The sequence below is a fragment of the Artemia franciscana genome, chromosome 14 (genome assembly GCF_032884065.1).
Source record: "Artemia franciscana chromosome 14, ASM3288406v1, whole genome shotgun sequence".
Taxonomy (NCBI): domain Eukaryota; kingdom Metazoa; phylum Arthropoda; class Branchiopoda; order Anostraca; family Artemiidae; genus Artemia; species Artemia franciscana.
The window spans coordinates 19,498,816-19,521,401 of NC_088876.1; the positions used below are offsets into that span (position 1 = coordinate 19,498,816).

A 22,586-nucleotide genomic window follows, 5' to 3' on the forward strand; every position below is an offset into this window, starting at 1 on the left:
TTTGGCATGTAAAGATTTTTCCGTGTCAATGTTAGAATGAACATTGACAAATTGAAAAACATTGAAAAAGATAGAATGTTACCAAAAAGCAAAACCAGGCTTGCGGTTTAGCTTAAAAAAAAACTAAAAAACTAAAAAAAAAGAAAAAGAAAATAAAAAAGGTAAAAAACTAAAAAGAAAAACGCTAAAAAAGCTACAAAACTAAAAAGAAAAAAGAAAAACTAAAAAAGAAAAAAAAAACTAAAAAACAACAGGGACACTCAAAGAGAAATTACAGACAGGGACACCGGGACACAAATGACGACCGGGACACTGGGACAGAGGCAATATAAATGACGACCGGGACAATCAAAGAGAAATTAAAGACTGGGATACTGGGACACAAATGACGACCGGGACACAGGGACACAACTACAACGGTGACGCCGGGGGGCACAGGGGGGTATATAAATGACGACCGGGACACAGGGAATGTTCGATTACCAATTACCATCAACAAAGCTCAAGGGCAATCGTTAGAAAAATGCGGTACAGATATGAATACGGATTGTTTTCCCATGGACAATTATATATTGCATGTTTAAGAGTCGGTAAACCTAACCATCTATTTACATGGACAGACAATGGGACAGCGACGAATGTTGTATATTCGCAAGTTTTACGTAGTTAAAAACATATATATATCCATGTATTTTCACAGGTGGGACACAGGGACACAACTACAATGGCGCGTAACGACTTACGCGCACGGGGGGGGCTTGGGGGGACGAAGCGCCCCCACCAACTAGGTGTTGGGGTGGAGCTTCAACTAAAAAAAACTAAAAAAGAAAAAAAAAACTAAAAAAAAGAAGAAAAAACTAAAAAGAAAACAAATTAATAAAAAGAAGAAACTAAAAAAAAGAAAAACTAAAACAGAAAAAAACTAAGAAAAGAAAAAACTAAGAAAAGAAAAAACTAAAAAAGAAAGTAAATACACACTTATAGCGTTTAATAAATCCGTAACAAATTTATACCGCCTTTTTCTAATGATTGCCCATGAGCTTTGTTAATTGTGATTGCAAATGCTAATCGAATTGGGAATTGCAATCTTTTAAATTGAATAGGTAGATCCATTGGAATCACGGGAAGGCGAGGAATAAGAACAGCCTTACCCTCAGAAGGCGCTGTCAAGATTGTTGCCTGTATTACGTTTTCCATTGTTTGTTGTTTTTTTTTTACAGCAAGTCGCGTTCCGTTGCAAAACTTTGGTGGGTTAATATTTCGCAACATTATCAATGTTAGGTCTATTTTTAGTTGTAGTACGTGTGGTGGAAACCCTGAAAGATTAAGCGAATTCTTACTTTCTCGTTCAGCCGCAAGCCTGGTTTCGCATTGCTCTTGTTTTGGTAAACATTTGTTTGGTAAAAAAAACATTTTCTTTTGGTAATTTTTCTCTGAGCCGCAAGCCTAAGCTCCCCCCTCCCTAAAGCAGCATGTATACAAGGTACTAATTTTTAACTGCGTAAAACTTGTGGATATACTTCATACTTCGCGGTCCCGTTGTCTATGGATATAAACAGATTGTCCGGTTTACCGAATCTTGGACGTGCAACATATAATTGTCCATAGGAAAAATAATCCGTATTAAGATCTATACCGCATATTTCCAATTATTGCCCTTGAGTAATTATTAAGCGAGGAATAAGAACATCATCAGCCTCGGAAGGCCCTGTGACGTAAAGCCGCAAGCCTGGTTTTGCGTGCTCTGGTGATTCCTCGACACGCATTCTTTCTTTAACATATCGGTCAGTTGCAGGCCTGGTTTTGCGTTTCTCTGGTGGTTCTTCGATACACCTTCGTTGACGTAAATTGGACATTCCTAATTTGGCCCTTTCTCTTTGGCGAGCTCTTGAGGTTCTTAAAAGAGGAAATGTAGATTTTTAATAGCAGCAACATCTTAAATTACGTAAATGTGTTATATACACAAGTTTTACTCCTGATGGGGTAACTCCTACCCTACCTCTTCCCTTACTCTCTGCTCAGGTAAAGACTATGTTTATTTACTGAGTTTTGTCTTAAATAGGATTTCGCTTAAGCCATATGCCGCATCATATTCAATTTAAGACGTCTTTAATTCTGCGTTCTTGCAAATAATTACTACCTAAAATATCGGTTATAGAGCAAACAAACTTGGGATTGACTCTTTCAGCTATCTTCCTCAGCTAAAAAAAAAATACGTTTCAGAAAAGTATTAGTGAGGAACAAGTAATTTAGCAAGGCCCGTATCTTGAAAGCTCACTTGAAATTCTTCAAAATATTTTAGCAGTTTTAAGGCATTTCTTGATTCTCTTCTGCTGAGAAACGAGTTCGATTCATTCTTTGACATTTATAAGATCAAGAAATATAACTGTAAAAAAAATCTTATTGTGTTGACTATGGCACATCTTGGTTTTGTCCCGCATTCAGTCTTTAGCTTTAGCCTCACCACTTGTCAGTATCGTCTGCTACTACTTTTACTACTACATATGTTTTGTAATATTGAGCCACACTTTAAGCTAGTTTGGCAAACTTGCAAAAAAGCTTAAAATCCAAGCCCGTTGAAAGTTTATATTTCAGTTGGCTCACAAGACATCTTTAATAATTTAATCTCAACTTTGATAACTATCCTGTTATGTTTTTCTCTCCTCAAAGGAATAATGAGCGTTTTCTAGAGTTTTTTTTTTTTTTGCTCCAAGACTAAGGATATAGCGATTCATATTGCTTTTAGTGTAAAGCAGACTACTGTGTCATCTTTTTATGTATTAAAACATTTTAGGGGCTAAATATGTTGTTGTCTGTTATTTAGGCTGAAGATAATAACAAATAATGAATTATCATAGAATGTGTTTTAACGTGCCCAATTTAATGTGTATTCTAATTAATTTAGGCGAAGATTGGTAATATACCTCCTAATAGTGCAGTGGATATAACAATAAAGTATGCTTTCGAGTTACCGGTTGCTGAAAACGGCCTCATTAGGTTTTCACTACCAACCACAATTGCACCAAGATATATACCTAGACAAGATACATCGGATATTGCCGCAGACTTGGCCAGTATACAATACAGACTGTAAGTGCAAAACGGTTTAATTTTTACTTTAGTTACTTCTGCATATGCTTTTCTGTACTGTTTTCTCCCTAAGATCTGTTTCCTTGAGTATTGGTAAGTTACAGAACTGAAATATATCTTGACACTTGGCATACCAGTTAAACAACAGATAGAGAATAAAAGATAGATCTATGGAAAAAACTACCATTGAGTTTCTTGAATCATACCATACCGACCTTATCTTTTGTATAATGTTGAGGATTCCACTTCCAGTGGTTTTCCTCCAACTGGTGCACCCAGTATATAGGTGGTGGCTTCACAAGACCCCTTATCCTGGGATTCACATCGATGTATAAGTTCCTTATGTAGCATTCCTTATGTCAGGAGCGTTACTGATGTTAGATTAATTGAAGTTTTGTTTCATTTTCACTTGTTATATCTTTACCCCTATCTTTTCTTTTAAATTTATTGCATTTTGCTTGCAGTTTTTCTATGCTATATATCAACAAAGCACAGGGTTAACGTTGTTTTATTCTTTTAATTAAATAAAAAACAACAAGTTTTTTCAACTGAAAGTAAGGAGCGACATTAAAACTTAAAACGAACAGAAATTACTTCGTATATCAAAGGGGCTGCTTCCTCATCAACGCCCTGCTCTTTACTCTAAAGTTTGACTCTTTATCTCAACTGTTCTTTTTAAAACAGTAAAAAACTTTAGCGTAAAGAGCGGGACAATGATGAGGAAGCAGCCCCTTTCATATACGAAGTAATTTTTGTTCGTTTTAAGTTTTAATGTCGCTCCTTACTTTCAGTTGAAAAAACTTGTTTTTTTTTATTTAATTTCTGAACGTTTTTGAATCAATGCATGTTTTGATTTTGGCTCTCCGCAGAGAAATAATTAAAACGAAATTTGCATTTTTTTTTTTTTTTTTCTTTTTTTGGCTAAATGGCTTTCTCATAATTTTGATCGAATGATTTTGAGAAAAAAAGAGCGGGGGAGGAAGCCTAGTTGCCCTCCAATTTTTGGTTAATAAAAAAGGCAACTAGAACTTTTAATTTTTTACGAATATTTTTATTAGTAAAAGATATACGTAACTTATAAACTAGCTTACGTAAAGAATTTTTTATTCTCATGTTTTTATTACACATATGAGAGGGTTCGCCCCCTCGTCAGTACCTGTCTCTTTACACTAAATCTTAAATTTTGGCCCAATTCATTAAGAATGACCCCTGAATCACAAAAGCCGTAGAATAAATAGTTGACATTACTAAAAATACTTTAGGGTAAAGAGCGAGGTATTAGGAGGAGGTGAGCCCCTCATATGGGTAATAATTTCTGTTCGTTTTAAGTTTTAATGCTGCTCCTTACTTCCAGCTGAAAAAAAACTTTTTCATATTTATTTTTTCATTGTTTTTTTTTTAAATAATGCTAGTAAATCCTGCGCTCCCTTCATGGAAATTTTCTTCCCCCATTACAAATTCCTCGACGGAAAGTTCCCCCAGTATATCCCCCTCTTTTCAACCCCTCCTCCCAACCAAAAAATCCTCCTGAAAACACCTGTATACTTCCCTATAACCATTACTATATGTAAGCACTGGTCAAAGTTTTTAACTTGTAGCCCCTCCCACGGGGACTGTGGAGGAGTAAGTCGTCCCCAAAGACATAGTTCTAAGGTTTTTCGACTACGCTGAATAAAATGGCTATCTCAAAATTTTGATCCGTTGACTTTGGGAAAATAATTAGCGTGGGAGGGGGCCTAGGTGCACTCCAATTTTTTTGGTCACTTGAAAAGGGCACTAGAACTTTTCATTTCCGTTAGAATGAGCCCTCTTGCAACATTCTAGGACAACTGGGTCGACACGATCACCCCTGGAAAAAAAACAAAAAAAAAAAAATACAAAAATAAACACGCATCCGTGATCTGCCTTCTGGCAAAAAATACAAAATTCCACATTTTTGTAGATAGGAGCTTGAAACTTCTACAGTAGGGTTCTCTGATACGCTGAATCTGATGGTGTAATTTTCGTTAAGATTCTATGACTTTTAGGGGGTGTTTCCCCCTATTTTCTAAAATGACACAAATTGTCTCAGGCTCGTAACTTTTGGTGCGTAAGACTAAACTTGTTGAAACTTATATATTTAAAATCAGCATTAAAATGCGATTCTTTTGATGTAGCTATTGGTATCAAAATTCCATTTTTTAGAGTTTTGGTTTCTATTGAGCCGGGTCGCTCCTTACTACAGTTCGTTACCACCCTATTTTCCTAAATAAGGCAAATATTCTCAGGCTCGTAACTTTTGATGGGTAAGACTAAACTTGATGAAACTTATATATTTAAAATCAGCATTAAAACGTGATTCTATTGATGTAGCTATTAATATCAAAATTCAATTTTTTAGAGTTTTGGTTACTATTGAGCCGGGTCGCTCCTTACTACAGTTCGTTACCACGAACTGTTTGATAACTGAATAAAGTTTGGAATTCGACAGCGAACAGAAACAATATTAATCAATTTAATTTTTGAATTTCGACCTCAATGAAAAAAAACGAGACGAGTAAAGAGAACAATGGAGAATGTCTTTTTATTTATTTATTTATTTGTTCAATCTTCGTATCAGGGTCTCTGTGTGCATACCTTGTATGGTGTATGTTGTTAAAATTTAGCTGAATTTTAAATGTTGGCTGAAATTTACTACTATCATATAGTCTTCCCAGTTTTGTCAAATGGTGCAGAAAAAAAAAAACAGGCTTTGGTCAAAAATACTTAGCTGTAGGGAATAATCCGTGTTTTTGTTTAAATCTGAGACACATTCGTGAAATTCCTTGCAAATCGTCTACTCATTTCCACAGACATTGAAACTGACATACTTAAGAAAAGAACTTTCCATGAACTGCCAATATTCATGACCAATAGGAAAATTATAAAACTTGTTTTCTCCTTCTCCCAAAAAGGTGGCATTCTTCTACTTACCTGAGTACTGCAACATGTTGTTTGAAATATTGTCTTACATTTTAGGGTTTTATTTTAAATTTCCTACCTAACCAATTTTTACTACAAATCTTGACCAACAAGTTCTTTAGTGAAAAGATTTTGTTTCCATGCACCAACAAAATCTGGAGTTCTTACTGACCCCCACCCCAGATTTCTCACTGAGATGTCTTACTGAGCCGTAAGACAACAGGTACACATCGTGTAAACTTATTTCGTCTTTGAAAAAATTAAGGTTAGCTACGTTTGATTCTTCAATCACCATGTCAAGTCTGGTGAGCACAGAAAGGGAAGTTTATAGACTCAGCTTGTCTTTATCATTCTTTATGAAATACTACTTAACGATGAATATTTTTATCAAACAATATTTATTGCCTTTGATGGCTTATGAAGTAACTTATTAATGACTTCAGTATGCTGTTATTCATAGTTGCTCTCCGTTGAATTTAGCAGCCAAATGATTTTAAATTATATATTGTTTACTATGTTTTAGAGGAATTCTCGTTCTATATTAACAAGCCCTTCTTTGTGTTTTACAAAGATCTGTTTCAAATTCTACAATTAAAAGACAGTCGTATGATGTAACAATAACTAATAATAAAAAAAAATGCCTATCTGCTTCAGACCCATCTTAGCTATGGAAAAACAATTATATGGTTGATGATTAAGCTCCATTTATGTTAAGTTGCCTCAAATAATAAAAGCCCCTCGTATTTTTATCAGTTGCTATCTATTGAAGCCTGGACATCTTATTTTGTCTTTTCCTTGAAAACAGCTCCATTTTAATTTTATTCATTTATTTCTTTGAAAATCGACAAACTGAGATATATGTCCTGAAAAAACGATCTAAATAGTTTACATGTTTGTGAAAATTCGTTTAGACCCTTAATTTTGGAAAACACTTGTCGTTTTAATGGTGCCATATTCATTCATCTTCATCTTGTAATTGAACAGTAAGTTACATCATTTTTCCCAGGGGTGGAACCATTTTTGGTATCTGCGACGCATCTGATAGAGATGACGAATTGCTCCGAGCAGCTGAAGTAAAAGGCATAAAACAAGTAACAGTAACAATCAAATTGAGCTGTAACCAAACATTTTGCACATCGAAATCTGCGATTAGAAGAGAATCCGAACAGCTAAAGCAAACGGCATGGAAAAAATGTCTGAGATAATGATTTAACGAAAATTAAACATTACGATATCTGTAGTTAGGAGAAATGTGACAACAAGCATCGCAACAAATCACAAGCGAAAGCTGTGGCTAGGAATTTCTTAATTCGATAGAAGAGAAGGTTTTTGGTATCTATGACGTCATGGCTGTTTTGCTCTATCAACGTCATAGACATACAGAATGCAAACACGTCATGTAATATATACAAGAGGATAAGTGAACACGAGCAGTTAAAGCAAACGGCATGAAAAGAATGTCTGAGGTAATGATGTACGAAAATAAACCGCAACAAGATCTGTGGTTTGGAGACATGCGATAACAAGCATCACAACGATTCACAAACGAAAATGATGGATAACGTTAGGAATTTCTTAATTTGACTGAAAATTCTGTTTTTCGCTCTTTGACTTGAAACTAAAGAGTAGCAATATAGATGTGTAGTTTAGATATAGAAGTTCTATGGGTGTATCCAATGGATCATGCCTGGTTGCTATTCAATTATATTACAACATACAAAACCACTGGAAAAAGCGGGAAAAGCAGTTTTTTTTTAGTACCTATGACATCTTGCAAATTTATATAAGAGGATGAATAAAATCGAACAGCTAAAGCAAAGGGCATGGAGAAAGTCTCAAGTAATGATGAATGAAAACGAAGGATACCGAGATCTGTAGTTAGGAGAAATGCAACAACAGGTACCACAACGAATCACAAATGAAAACGATTAGCAACAGAATCCTTGGTTAAAAGGCATGCGATAGCGATGACCACGTCGAATCGTAAATGAAATCTGCGGTTACAAGAGAATCAATAATGTTAATCACTATGAATATTTTTCGAATGTAAATCCTATGAAATGTATGATTCTGTGGAAGCATAAACAGGAAAGAGGAATTGAATTCACGCCAGAATTCCTAAATTCAACTGAAATTGATGGTTTACCACCTCACCACTTAAAACTAAAGAATAACATGATAATTATACTAATGCGTAATTTGAGAATCAAATATATACAAGCATGTCGCATGCCGAGTGCCAGGGCCCTAAATGTTTCTTTTTTCAAATTTCAGCGCTTCTCTCCATTGTTTTGACCCAAAAAGGGAAAATTCTGTATTTGGTCATTTTTTTTTTTATGACCTACACAATACAGTCGCAAATAGGGATGGAACTGTAATAAATAGCGTTGGATAGGGGTGGAATAGCAATAAAACACACACAAGAGAAAATATATAATCAGCGATAAGATCGGCCAAAACAGGAATAATTCGATAAGGCGCATAAGCTATTCTGGAATGTTTTTCACATTGTATTTCTAACTGAAATTAGATCGCTAACATGTACATCGCTCATTAGAAACTAGTCCTTTGTCCAAGGTGGAAGATCGAGATAAAATTTACTAAATTTTAAATAATCTATCCCGACTCTCAAGTTACTATGCTTGAATGCACTGCAGGGCCGACGCAGGGACCTTAGTAGTCAAGAAGCGTCGTTAATTCTTAAATAAAAAAAAGTTACTATGCTTAAGAATTGGTGAAAGACCTCAAGCGTAAAGGACAAAATCATCACGGAAAGTTGAATAAAGTTTTGTCCGTAACTGTAAAGCTCATTAAAGCACGTCAGTTATGCTTCTCTCAGTTTGGCACAACTCCTGTGTAAGTAATCTGATTTTTTTTTATTTTCATGGTCAAGCCGGCCTTGAAAATAAGGAGATTACGTTGCCTGCTCAAAGCTACCGAACCACCGGGGAGCATGGGAGCCATCAAAATTAAAATGGAAAATCGTAATGGAGACTATGAGATTGTGGCTAGAACAAAGCAGCACAAAAAAACAATCTGACTGTGTTTGTACGTAAGGATTCTTCAAAAATCTGCAGGAGAAAGTGATAGAACCACTGGGGAGCATGGGAGCCATCAAAATTAAAATGGAGAATCGTAATGGAGACTATGAGACTGTGGCTAGAACAAAGCAGCGAGACTATGAGACTGTGGCTAGAACAAAGCAGCACAAAAAAACAATCTGACTGTGTTTGTACGTAAGGATTCTTCAAAAATCTGCAGGAGAAAGTGATAGAAGATCCTTAAATTGTAAATCAGGCTCTGTCGCGTGAATTGAACGTTTTAGTCTCTAAAGCAGAGCTTGCATAAAAAATTTGGGTGTTTTTTCAAGAGCTAAATTTTTTTTACTATATATGCTTTATTTTTTGCCTCTCACTGGATCTTAACCCCATGGATTAGTCTGTATGGTACACTGGTTAAAGAAACACCGATCACCGTACTAGCATAAGTTAAAGACAAATTAATCAATGATCAAACATTGACGTCCAACAGTGGTAATTTAAGGAAAACCTCCACCCCACATTACCTTGTGTATTTGGTACATACCATCCTAAGTAACCTTGAGAAATCAAACGTTGGCTAAACTTTGTTTTAATCAACTTCTAAACAGCGTTTTGACTTGGGTGACCACACTACCATAATTCGTTTATTCCTAGATAACTTTGAACTCGATCCTCTCTTAGTAAATATTGCTATATCCTTTCCTTTCAAATAGATCAAAAGTTGTAAAATACAAAAATATTTTCTCCAACCCCCTCCCTATTTATTATGGAATTCCTCAAGGAACCCTATTGGGACCACTTTTATTTCTAGTCATGATTAATAAATTGATAAGGAATTCCCCCAAAGATGGACGTATGTGGATGACTTTTTGATCGTTGAAGTAGGGCATACGAATATTAAAAGTGACCCACTGGAAACCCTAACCCATGTTTTGATTGAAGCTATAATCTAAATATGAAAGTAAATTCCAATAAATGAAATTTAATGACGATAAGCATCTCGGAATCCACTCCCATTTTTCTAGACCCTATCCCCTCGAAATACTAGTGAATCATGTTAAACTCCTTGGTGTCACAATTTCTAACAACATTAAGTAGAGCATGCATGTTTCAAAATTTGTTAAACATGTGAAGGTTCCACTATCCATATTTGATCTGTTAAACGAATTTAATTTCTCCAAGATGCATTCACTCGTATTCAGTTATTTTTTATCAGGCCGTTATTGGAATATGCATGTCCGGTCTGGCATACGTAACTTTCAAGTGAACATATCGACAAAATTGAGTCAGTCCAAAAGCGTGCATTCGGGATTTTTTACAAAAACAGCGAAATCCCATACTCCTTCCTCTTTAAAGCCGCACGCATAAACACATTAAAAGAAAGGGGGGGGGGGTTTACATGGAAGGATGTTTACATGGAGGAATTTATCATGAGGGAAGAGAATTTCCATGAATGGGCGCAGGATTCTCTAGCATTATTTTTAAAAAACAATGAGAAATTAAATAAATAAAAAATATTTCAACTAGAAGTAATGAGCAGCATTAAAAGTCAAAATGAACAGAAAATATTACGTATATAAGGTAGTTCGTCTCCTCCACAATACCTTGCTCTTTACGCTAAAGAATTGTTAGTAATTTCAACTATTTATTCTACGGCATTTATGATTCAGTGGTCATTCTTAAACAATTGGGGCAACATTCAAACTCTAGTGTAAAGAGCGAGGGATTGACGAGGGGGCGAACTCCCTCATATATGTAATCAAAAATACACAAACATAGAAGCTCATTACGTAAGTTAATTCGTAAGTTGCGTATATTTATTACTAACTAAAACGTTCGTAAAAAAATTCTAGTTGCATTTTTAAGTAGCCAAAGATTGGAGGGCAACTAGACCTCCTCCCCCCTCCTTTGTTTATCAAAATCGTTCAATCAAAACATGAGAAAGCTATTTAGCAAAAAAAAATTAATTTGCAAATTTCATTTTAATTATTCATGTGCGGTGAGCCAAAATCAAAACATGCATTAATTCAAAAACGTCCAGAAAGTAAATAAAAAAAAACAAGTTTTTTTAACTGCAAGTAAGGAGCGACACTAAAATTTAAAACGGACAGAAATTGTTCCGTATATGAAAGGGGTTGTCACCTCCTCAACGCCTCGCTCTTTACGCTAAAGTTTTTTTATTGTTTTAAAAAGTAGAGTTGTGACAAAGAGTCAACCTTTAGTGTAAAGAGCGAGGTGTTGAGGAGGGAACAACCCCTTTCATATACGGAACAATTTCTGTTCGTTTAAGTTTTAATTTCGCTTCTTACTTGCAGTTAAAAGAACTTGTTCTTTTTTTCTTTAATTTCTTAAAGAGACTGTAGTCAGTAACAACACATTTAGTAGCAATTGATTGAAAAGCAGGCTAAGTCTTAACAGTGAAACTTTCGATTTCCAACTGACTGAGCTTCCTCCAAAATGTATTTGACAACACGTTCTACATGAGAAGCCTCTCGAAAAAATAAATGAAGAAATATTAATATTTTGAACCCTTATGGGCCTTTACTATAAGGCAATGCTATGTGACTGCCTCTGACTTAAACAGGATTGCAGAAATTTCAGTTTCTTGTCTAATGAAGAGCTTTTGATGAGGCAGCTTTAAATATCTCAAGCAAATAGCTTCCCATATTCTATTTGGAAGACAATTGAAATTAAAAGAAATCCATGAATAGAGACCTTGTTTTAAACAGAGATACTGAAGATATTCCTATAATCCCTATTTACAATAACTTAAAATTAAAGGATTAAAATAAAAAAAATTTCTTCAGTTTAAGTTAAGATCATCTGACCACACTGTTAATGAAAATTAGGTCAGTAGACAAGCTAAGTCAAACTGTAGATAGAGAAACTAGCTAAGTCAAACAAGCTAAGCAGAGGATTCTTGCCCAATGTAATCAGTGAATAGGCTTTCATTTCTTATGGCCTGGTTTGTTTGATTCAGTCTTTCTTCTGCTCTCTTAAGAGTTACTTAAAAAAAAATCATTTTTCCTTCTTTTTGTGAGCACTGAAGAGGGCTGGGCAGAAGTTCCTGACGAAATATCTGCTTCCATCATTTTCGCTTCTTTTCTGTCCACTGGCTGACATTATCCCGTTTTATCTCGGTTATTTAATTTAATTATATTTTTCTTATTTGTCATATGTTAATCCTGCTTGTAGCCTTTTTTGTCTTTAACACCTCACAGAACTACTATAATTTTATGTCAGCTACCACTTCATCATTTCATAATTACAATTAACTATGCTATAACACACTTTATTGTTCTGATAACCAGTGATTAGTCAGACATACAGCTTTTTAAACTGGGCAATACAGCTATACAAAACGGTAATCATACCCAAACCTGTTACTGTCAGCCTCTTCCCGTTTTTTGCTGGGAAAATTGCAAGCCCTCGTAAAATATGTCGGTATAATATGTAAGATACCGGTAAAATACGTACAATGCCGGTAAAATACGTAAAATACCGGTAAAATAACTAAAATGAGTAAATTAGGTAAAATAGGTAAAATACCCAATTCTACCATGACCAATTTGACCAGTTATTACACTAATTGTTTGTCATAATGTATTATCATTTTATCCCCCTCCCACTTATTTTGACATTAATCGCATTAAGTTAATGTTATTTTTTGTACATTGATTTTTTTTTTATTTTACTAATTTATGTTAAATTTTTATTGACCATTTTTACGCTTGATTGAGATTTTTAACTTTTGTCTTGCTGTATTTTTTGTTTTGATTTCTTTTGTATGAAGACAATTCGGCTCTAGTTGAGCTTGTGATGCTCTTGTGAAAATGAATGTTATCTTGTTTTGTGTATATGGCCCAAGGGTGTATCCAAGATTTTTCTGGGAAGAGGGTACAAATTTGTATTTAAACTCGTTAAAATTCGTTTGTGCATTTTTATGTTACGTTTTGACGAGTCGGACTAAAATTTGGGGAGGTTTGAACCCGGTACTCCCTTCCTGGATACGGCCTTGATGTGGCTCCTTGGCTTTTAAAATATACAAATCTATCTATCTATCTGTAATTAAGGTATTTTTTACACCTTATCATTGGGACGTCTAGACATAGCTTGCTATAGGTTCTGGGGCCACATTGTACCTGTAACTGCTGTTAATGGTGGCTGTTTATATGGGGTTGCGTTGATTGTGTGCCTTTGAAATTTCTTTTCAATTCATTAGACATTTTATTTATCAGACAATCAGTCCCTTTTCTCAAAAAAAAACTATCAACTCTACACTTGCATAGGCAATTACAATGGGTTGATGAAAAATTTCGCAACAGCTTCTTGCCCGCTAATGTCAAGTCCCTGTAATGTCATTTAAATAAACTTTATTGTGTATCAATTTAATGATTCGGAAATCAAAATTGTACTGTTAATAGCAAATCACCCACTGTAGATCTATATATAATCTCAGATGAATAAGGATTATTCTTTCTTCTTTTTTTACTGGTGTATATGATATGGTCACTGCTTTTGTGATCATCTGTATAGCTGCTAATAAGAATGTTATTTGATTCACACTAGAGATGCTGGATATGGACTCTTATTCACTGCAGATATTACGATGATGTCAAAAATAATTGAAATCCGTTCACCTTCGCATAATCTTCATACAAATCTCGAGGTAAGTCAGATTTTCACGTTAGTTTTTATAACCAAACTTATGAATCAAAATATTGATTATGGATATCGTTGTGGCGGTACTTTCAAAAATGTGTATATGAGTTCTAAGAATTTTTTCCGGTTTCAAGAAACAAAAACTTGCAGGTGCGCAATTTACAGCGAAATGAATTCCAAGTTTTTCTATAGATTCTTCATTCGATATAATAAAAACAATTTTTTAAAGGAAATTTTAATAGCCAAGTTATAACTTAAGACGAGCGGAAAGCGCTATGAGGGAATAAATGAAACAAAACATACATAAATTATCATAAACATAGGGTGGGGATTTTTTTTCTTCACTGGAAACTAAATAAGTCCTTAAAATTGGAAGTTTATTTAAAGCAATGGGTTTAAGTGGAATAAAATATCGAAGATAATTTACACAATATTAGATTAATAAAACTGAATTAATTCTGACAAACACACTGATATCTCAGGTCATTCAATGCTCTCGTCAGTGTAAGACGCATTTAAGACCTCTGTGTTTAATTTAATGTGAAAATATTATCTCAAGGATAGCTGGATACTTGTCAAGTCTATTAGTATGTTATTGGACGTAATAGGAAAAACCCTAGACAAGAAGGTATGAGCAGTACATTAAACACCTCAGAGGATAGCTCTAGCTCGAAACCAGAATTATCAACGCTAGTTGTAGACTTTAAGCAAATTCTCGATGTAATAAAAGAGAATGGTAATAAGGTAGATAATATCAAAAATAAATTAGCAAGTCTTACGGCAAGGGTCGATAATCTGGAAAAAGACCATTAACTACTTAAAAATAAGATGAATAATACTGAACTGGAAATTGGAAAGATCGAAAATGAAACGATTTGTCTCAAATGGCAAATAAAAACATGTACCGATGGAATTGTGAAGTTAAAAAGAAAAAATGATGATTGTATAGGTCGGATTATGAGAATGGAAGCCGCTAAATTAGAAAATAATGTTATCATGTGGAATATCATATAAATCTATATATATAAAAATAAGTTGTTTGTCTATATGTCTGTCTACTGACGTCATGTTTGTGTGTCGACTGACATCATTATAAGGATTGAGCTGTATGCCGTCATGAAGTTGTTTGTCGTCTGACGTCATGTTTGTCGACTGACGAAATTACAGACCGGGACACCAGGACACAAATGACGACCGGGACACAGGGAATATAAATGACGACCGGGACACATCATATACCAATTCAGAAACAAATGTATTCAAGCCGAAGTAGCTGAGCTGGTAGAGCGTTATGTTCCAGGTCCGAGAGGTTCCAGGTTCGAAACTTTGGCTTTAGCATTAATACAAAAGAAGGAAAAAAAAACTAAAAAAGGTAAAATACGAAAGAAGAAAAAAAACTAAAAAAGGTAAAAACTACAAAAACTAAAAAGAAAATACTAAAAAAACTAAAAAAGCTAAAAAACTGAAAAAAGGTAAAAAACTAAATACTAAAACAGAAAAAAAACTAAAAGAAAACTAAAAAAGGTAAAAACTACAAAAAAAATAAAAAGAAAAAAAACAAAAACTAATAAAAATAAACTAAAAAAACTAAAAACTGAAAAAGAAAAATAACTAAAAAAAGGAAAAACACTGAAAAATAAAGGAGAAAAAGAAAACTAAAAACCGGGACACAGGGAATATAAATGACGACCGGGACACTCAAAGAGAAATTACAGACTGGGACACTCAAAGATAAATTACAGACCGGGACTCCGGGACACAACTGACGACCGGGACACAGGGAATATAAATGACGACTGTGGCGCTCAAAGAAAATTACAGGCTGGGACACTGGGACACAAATGACGACCGGGATACTGGGAATATAAATGACGACCGGGACACAGGGACACAACTACAAGGGGGATGCCAATGACTTACGCGCGCGGGGGGTGGCACGAAGCGCCACCCCAACACCTAGTAATATCATAAATATCATATGCGGTATGCGAGGACAATTATAACGCTAAAGTTTTATTCACAGAGATAGTTCGCCATAGATTAGAAATGTCGGATGTAAATTTCACAATCACTCAATACGATAAAAATCGTAAATTTTTGAAGGTAAATTTCACCATCACTCAATACGATAAAAATCGTAAATATTTGAAGTTGACACTGAATAAAAAAGTTAGCTATGATAAAAAAAAATTGCTAGCAAGCTTAAGATAAGACATTCCATGGAAGCAATTGGAATTTGTTTATTAGTGACGATGTTCCAGCCAAAATTTGTAAAATACGTAAGATGTTATTGGTGAAATTTGATCAATTAAGAAAAGTTCACTGATGAGATGCATGGATATAGAAGGGCATTCAGGTATATTTGTTTATGGAATGACGGTTCGATTATAAAATACTCATTTAATGATAACATATAAGTGTGAAATGTTTAATTTTGTTTTACTTAGCTTATTTGTTCCTATTTATTTAATCTTTATTTGCCTTCTTACTAAATTATTTCTCTTTTGTTTATTTATCTTTTCTTTTTGTTTGATTATTCAAGCCCGCACAGAGGTCTTTCCGATTAGCAGTATTGAAAGAAATCAACTTGTCATGAGGACATTTTTCTTTTCTCTCCTTAGTTGTTCCTTTTTGTGTTACCTTTTTTCTCTTTCGTTTGTTTGCTGGGCTGGTGTGGTGTGGTGTGACTGTTCTCGACGTGCTGGTAATATTTGATAATTGATAGAGGAAATGGTGGAATTCCATCCTCAAGGTTAAATTAATTTGAGCGAAATTCTCTTTTGTTTCTTTCAGTTTTCCAAAACATTGTAGCTAATGATAATTAAAATGACTTTCAATATATTGTATATTCCAAAAAAGTCAATATTTATTCTTGAATGATTTGGCAAAGAAAAATGTAAATACAGAGAGGATTTCTTTTTGGAAGCGTCAGGGTTGTGTCGTCATCTAGTACGGATATTTTAGGCCTGTGTGAAACTTTTTTAGACGAATTTTCAATTGAAAGTATTCATGTTGAAGATTATAAATGTTTTCATGACTTTCGAAGTAGACAAAATCAAGGTGGTCTTGGTGTTTTGATTAAAGGTTGCATAACCAGCTCGCACAAGGTTATATTTTTTGCCAAATTTTATATTGAAAGGTTTTTTCCATCTTGTGATGTTGAGTGTTTTTTTTTTAATAATCAGAGAATTCTAATTGCAGTTATTTACCGTACTCTGTCAGATAGTCAGGTGGAATTTATAAATCGTTCTGAAATTTTGTTGCATAAATTATCTAGTTTTAATAGTTCTTATCTAGTTATGGGGGACTTTAATATTGATTTAATGAGCTTTGCATCTGCTAACCAGAATAGAATGGATAGAATTACTGTGTAGTTTTTAGAATGTCCGCTAGCTCGTGTATTATACCCTCTATGTTTTACGCCATCCAGGATAACTGATAGATCATTTTCACTTATTGATAATATTTTTTCACCTTATAGTGCCATTAATACATACGTCATTCCTGATGCTTCATCTGATCACTGCATAATTATGGCTGATTTTCCGCTTTATTTTCTGTATAATAAAAAAGCCAAGCAAAGTGTTGAGACCATTTGCATAAAAATTTGTTAAATCTAAAAGAAGGGCTTGGTGACGTTGAGTGGAGTTCAGTAATTAATGAAAAAATCCAAATAAATCCTTAGAGTTTTATAATATTACTTATAATGTAATTAATATTGTTGTTATTAAATAATATTATTAATGAAAAAAACTATTTAATTAAAAAAAACTTTTTATATAAAATCAAAATAAAATATCCCACAGAAATAAATATAATGCGTTTTGAAAATAATAAAAACTTGTTGGCAAGGACTCTTAGAGAAAAGGAAAGAGCTTATTATGAAAATTCATTTCAAAATTCTGGTTCTCCCCAGGAAGCTGGGAGTTTGATCAAGGATAGATTTGGAAGAAATTAACAGCTGTCTTATCCCGAGTTATTAAATGACATAAATAGTGAAGAAGTGAGAGGACCGCAAGCTATTGCTAATATTTTTAGTGATCTAATAATATGTCTAGTAATTATATGTAATAATAATATTACATATAATTTTGTAATAATAAATTAGATTATGTAATAATCTAGTAATAATATGTCTAATGATTATTTTATTGGCCTTGGACAATCTATCGGTTCTGCAGAGATAGATTTTTCTTATGTATAAGCATTATTCCCCTCCCTCTGAAGGTACAAGCATATTTCTATCCCCGGTAATTTTTGCAGAATTCCATAAGGCTATAAGGCCATAAGTCTACATATAAAAAGTGGTATTTCAGTGGAATATGATGGACTATCAACAAAGCTGTTAAAAAGTATCGCTGGAGTGGTACCCATTGAGGACCACTTATTCATATTTTTAATTTATGTATTGGTTCAAGTATGTTTCTTAGTAGATGGAAAATTGCCCGGGTAATTCCGTTACATAAAAAAGGTGATAAATCTGATGTACACAGTTTATCACCTTTATCTAAAGTGTTTGAAAAAAAATTTTAAAGAAAGGATTTCTAATTATTTGGATAAGATAAAAATTTTTACCGAGCACCAGTTTGGATTTAAGGCAAGCCTTTCGACACAACACGTACGACACAACAGCTCTTTTTATTAGAAATAAATGATTGTTTTCATGATGATATCCATATGGTTACTGTTTTTTTATGATATTAAGAAAACATTTGACACACTGAACCATAAAATTCGTCTTCACAAATGGAAAATGCAGGCATAAGAGGGATAAGATTAGATTTAGTAAAATCATACCTGTGTGGATGTAATATTGCGGTAGATGTCAATGGAAAACTGTCTAGTTTAAGAAACTCTTATGATATTGGTGTCCCTCAAGGTTCAGTATTAGGTCCACTTTTATTTTTTTATGTATATTCATGGTCTGCCGCAAAGTTTGCTGGTGAATATTAGTCTTGCTATTCTATTTGCAGATAACGCAGCTACATCTGTTAAAGGAAGGGATTTATCTACTTCAATCGATAATTTTATTATAACTGTTACTTCAGTTAATCGATGGTTTGCTGCTAATAATTTAGTACCAGGTTAAACTAAAACTGAATTTATGGTTTTTGGTCGTTCAAAACTCGTCATTCACTTGATTTCTTGTCAGGAGCTTCAGGTTGGTGAGATGAAAATTTGAAGGGTTTAATCATATTGTTATTTAGGGTTTTTTCTTGATCCATTGTTTTCTTTAAGTAATCATATTGATCATTTAAGGGTTAAATTTGCTCAAAAAATATTTTTTAAATTTCCATGTTTAAAATAACTTACCCCTCTTTAATTGCTTCGTATTTGAATTGCTGCTCAAGTGTTTACCTTACAACGTTTTTGACGCATTTAAAACAATTACAGGTACTACAAAATTGGGCAGTAAGAATAGTTAGATTTTTTTTTTTTTCATCGACTATCAAAACTTGAAAATACATCTTAAACAAAATCGTTGTTCTTTTTCCTAAATTTGTCGGACTTAAAACATATACAAAATGTAAATATTTCTTTACGGCATTTTCAAATTCAAAATCCTAATAGTTATTCCTACAATAAATCTGTTGGTTTTGCCCCATTGTTCGGCTCGTCGGTGGTCGGAATTATACCGAATTTCTTTTGTAAAATGCTTAAGATCAAGATTTTCACTTAGGTACCTAATGTCATTCATTGCGAATACATGCAATCTGAATGATGAAACTCAGAGTGATTCATCACAAAAATCTCAACGGAATTCAAAGAAACAAATATTAAAGATTGTTTTTTAATGATATTTTTCTGTATGTGGTTTGTTTCTTGTCGCCCGATGAGATGGCCTCCCACGCCCCTCCTGCCCAGCATTTCTTTTCTTCCTTCTTCCTTTTGTTTCTTCCTTGTTTCTTAGGTTTTTTGTTGTTATTGTTATTTCTTGGTAATCAAGTTGATTTTTTGCTGTTATTATTATTATTATGACGAGATGTTTTGTTTTGTTTTGTTAGAAGATAAGCGACAGTGAGAATCAGATAAAGTTAAAAATGAAAGTGAAGAAGAAAGAAATATTAGGTTAGAAGAACAACGTCACCGTAATTCTTGACGCCTACAACCTGTGGCGCAAAATCCAGCACAAACCTACAAAGATGCTTTAAACTATGCAAATTTTATTTACATTTCATGGGGACCCTCCAAAATACATTTATTCACTGTGGAGCCCTCCAATATCCGGATAGAGAAGCAAACAAAGGTAATTCATTTGGAGATTACTGTTTGCAATGTCGAATTACATTGCCCCCTCCACAATTTCCAAATGAGTTGGTTTGTCTTTTTTTAGGACGTCACTTGCTCCCTTCCGAGTTCCATAAACTAGTCGGAAACTTGAATTCATATTTTGCTCTGGCTTCATTCATCGTAAGCAATGATCAAACCATGAATATGCGACCTCCGTACTCCTGTTTTCAGTCATGGTCTGTTGTTTCTCGTGTTATTTTCTCGTGTTAAAAGACAACGAGCTCAAAACTTGTGCTACCACCTGCAAATAAACGACGAACATATAATGCTGTGCGGAAGGAAGCATTGACAGCTGCCAATAAAACATCTTCAATGATGGCAGTTGTCATCATTGACAACTGCCGACATATATTATATGACTTTTATTAAATTTATTAAACGAGCAACAATTGTGCATATATGTGTTTATACATTTTTCCTTGAAATCGGCTGCATAGTCTTTTTTTTTCTTCTTCTAAATAGATTTTTTCTTCTTCTTTTCTACGATCTAAATAGGTGATAACTTTGAGGAAAACTTCATATTTTTCCCAGGGTGGTTGTATCGAATCTATGGTGACGCCATGCCACCAGGAAGAAGTTCACATTGTTTGCTCTTTGAAGACAAGCGACAATGAGAATCAATGTATATATATATATATATATATATATATATATATATATATATATATATATATATATATATATATATATATATATATATATATATATATATATATATATATATATATATATATATATATATATATATATATATATATATATATATATATATATATATATATATATATATATAGTAAGGGGTATTCTGGAAGCGAAAATAGTACGGGATTTGTTCGTTTTTAAGCTAGTGTGACAATTGAGTTATTATTAGAGATTAACTACAAATTTCTCAAGCTCAAAGTAAATCTGGATCATCGTTGACCTTAGTTTCATTGTTGGGAAAGATAATCCAGAATGCGTGGAAATAAAATAAAGATATATTTCAGGGCAAGAAAGCAAACATAAATGCAATTGAGGAGAAAGTGAAAATGAATGAAGATCTGGTTTTCCTTATCCAAGTTGAAGACTCTCATAAGCCAAGACTAATCACTGAAGTAAGATTCCAGTTTTTTTATTATTCTTCTCTTACATTCCGCTTTGAGCAGTCGTGACTTTTGGATTTAATTACAATATATGAGGTTTTTCTGCTGTTGAATTGTTAACTAATAATATTTTTGATGAAACCTTAGCTAGCTCGAAAAAACAGAAGTGTTAGCTATTAAAAACTGGTTGTGAATAATTTTCGAAAACGTGCTATTGGGCAAAAAATTTGAGAAAAAGTGCACGCCTCGAAAAATAAATCGTGAAGCCAGTTTTAGTAACAGTAGAGAAAAGGCGCAATTTGAAAACTTTTAAAAGGTTCAGATCAGCACAAGCTTGGTAGCAGTTGTGTTAGTTTATTCAGTTTGGCCGGCTTGCTATGTCCTGCCAGCTTCTTCCCTTACATAAGGTTAAACATCTATTATAAGTTTCTCCGCAATTCATATATTGAAAATCAAACAGTTCGTGGTAACGAACTGTAGTAAGGAGCGACCCGGCTCAATAGTAACCAAAACTCTAAAAAATGGAATTTTGATACCAATAGTTGCATCAAAAGAATCGTATTTTAATGCTCATTTTAAATATATAAGTTTCATCAAGTTTAGTTTTACCCATCAAAAGACACCAATAGCTACATCAAAAGAATCGCATTTTAGTGCTGATTTCAGGTATATAAGTTTCATCAAGTTTAGTCTTACCCATCAAAAGTTACGAGCCTGAGAAAATTTGCCTTATTTTAGGAAATCGGTAAACGCCCCCTAAAAGTCATAGAATCTTAACGAAAATTACACCATCGCATTCAGCGTATCAGAGAACCCTACTGTAGAAGTTTAAAGCCCCTATCTACAAAAATGTGGAATTTTGTATTTTTTGCCAGAAGGCAGATCACGGATGCGTGTTTATTTGTTTTTTTTGTTTTTTGTTTTTTCCAGGGGTGATCGTATCGACCCACTTGTCCTAGAATGTTGCGAGAGGGCTCATTCTAACAGAAATGAAAAGTTCTGGTGCCCTTTTTAAGTGACCAAAAAGATTGGAGGGCACCTAGGCCCCCTCCCACGCTAATTAGTTTCCCAAAGTCAACGGATCAAAATTCTGACGGATAAAAGTCAACGGATAAAAAACTATGTCTTTGGGGACGACTTACTCCCCCACAGTCCCCGGGGGAGGGGCTACAAGTTACAAACTTTGACCAGTGCTTACATATAGTAATAGCTATTGGAAAGTGTACATTCGTTTTCAGGAGGATTTTTTGGTTGGGGGAGGGGTTGGGAAGAGGGGGATATGCTGGGGGAGCTTTCCATCGAGGAATTTGTCATGGGGAAGAAAATATCCATGAAGGGAGCGCAGGATTTACTAGCATTACTTAAAAAAAACAATGACAAAATAAATATGAAAAAGTTTTTTCAGCTGGAAGTAAGGAGCAGCATTAAAACTTAAACCGAACATAAATTATTACCCATATGAGGGGCTCATCTCCTCCTA

The 22,586-nt window shown here is 34.0% G+C and overlaps 1 protein-coding gene across 1 annotated transcript in view; it reads left to right on the plus strand.

Annotated features, from left to right (window-relative positions):
• The first annotated feature begins 2,883 nt into the window (after positions 1 to 2,883).
• The window catches only part of LOC136035439 (von Willebrand factor A domain-containing protein 5A-like), a 58,490-nt gene continuing 38,787 nt past the window's right edge, over positions 2,884 to 22,586 (plus strand). Inside the window, exons 1-3 of the mRNA XM_065717248.1 lie at positions 2,884 to 3,090; positions 13,641 to 13,740; positions 21,011 to 21,118. Of these exons, the coding sequence (XP_065573320.1) occupies positions 13,681 to 13,740; positions 21,011 to 21,118 (168 nt within the window). The 5' untranslated portion in view covers positions 2,884 to 3,090; positions 13,641 to 13,680. The remainder of the gene's footprint in view (positions 3,091 to 13,640; positions 13,741 to 21,010; positions 21,119 to 22,586) is intronic.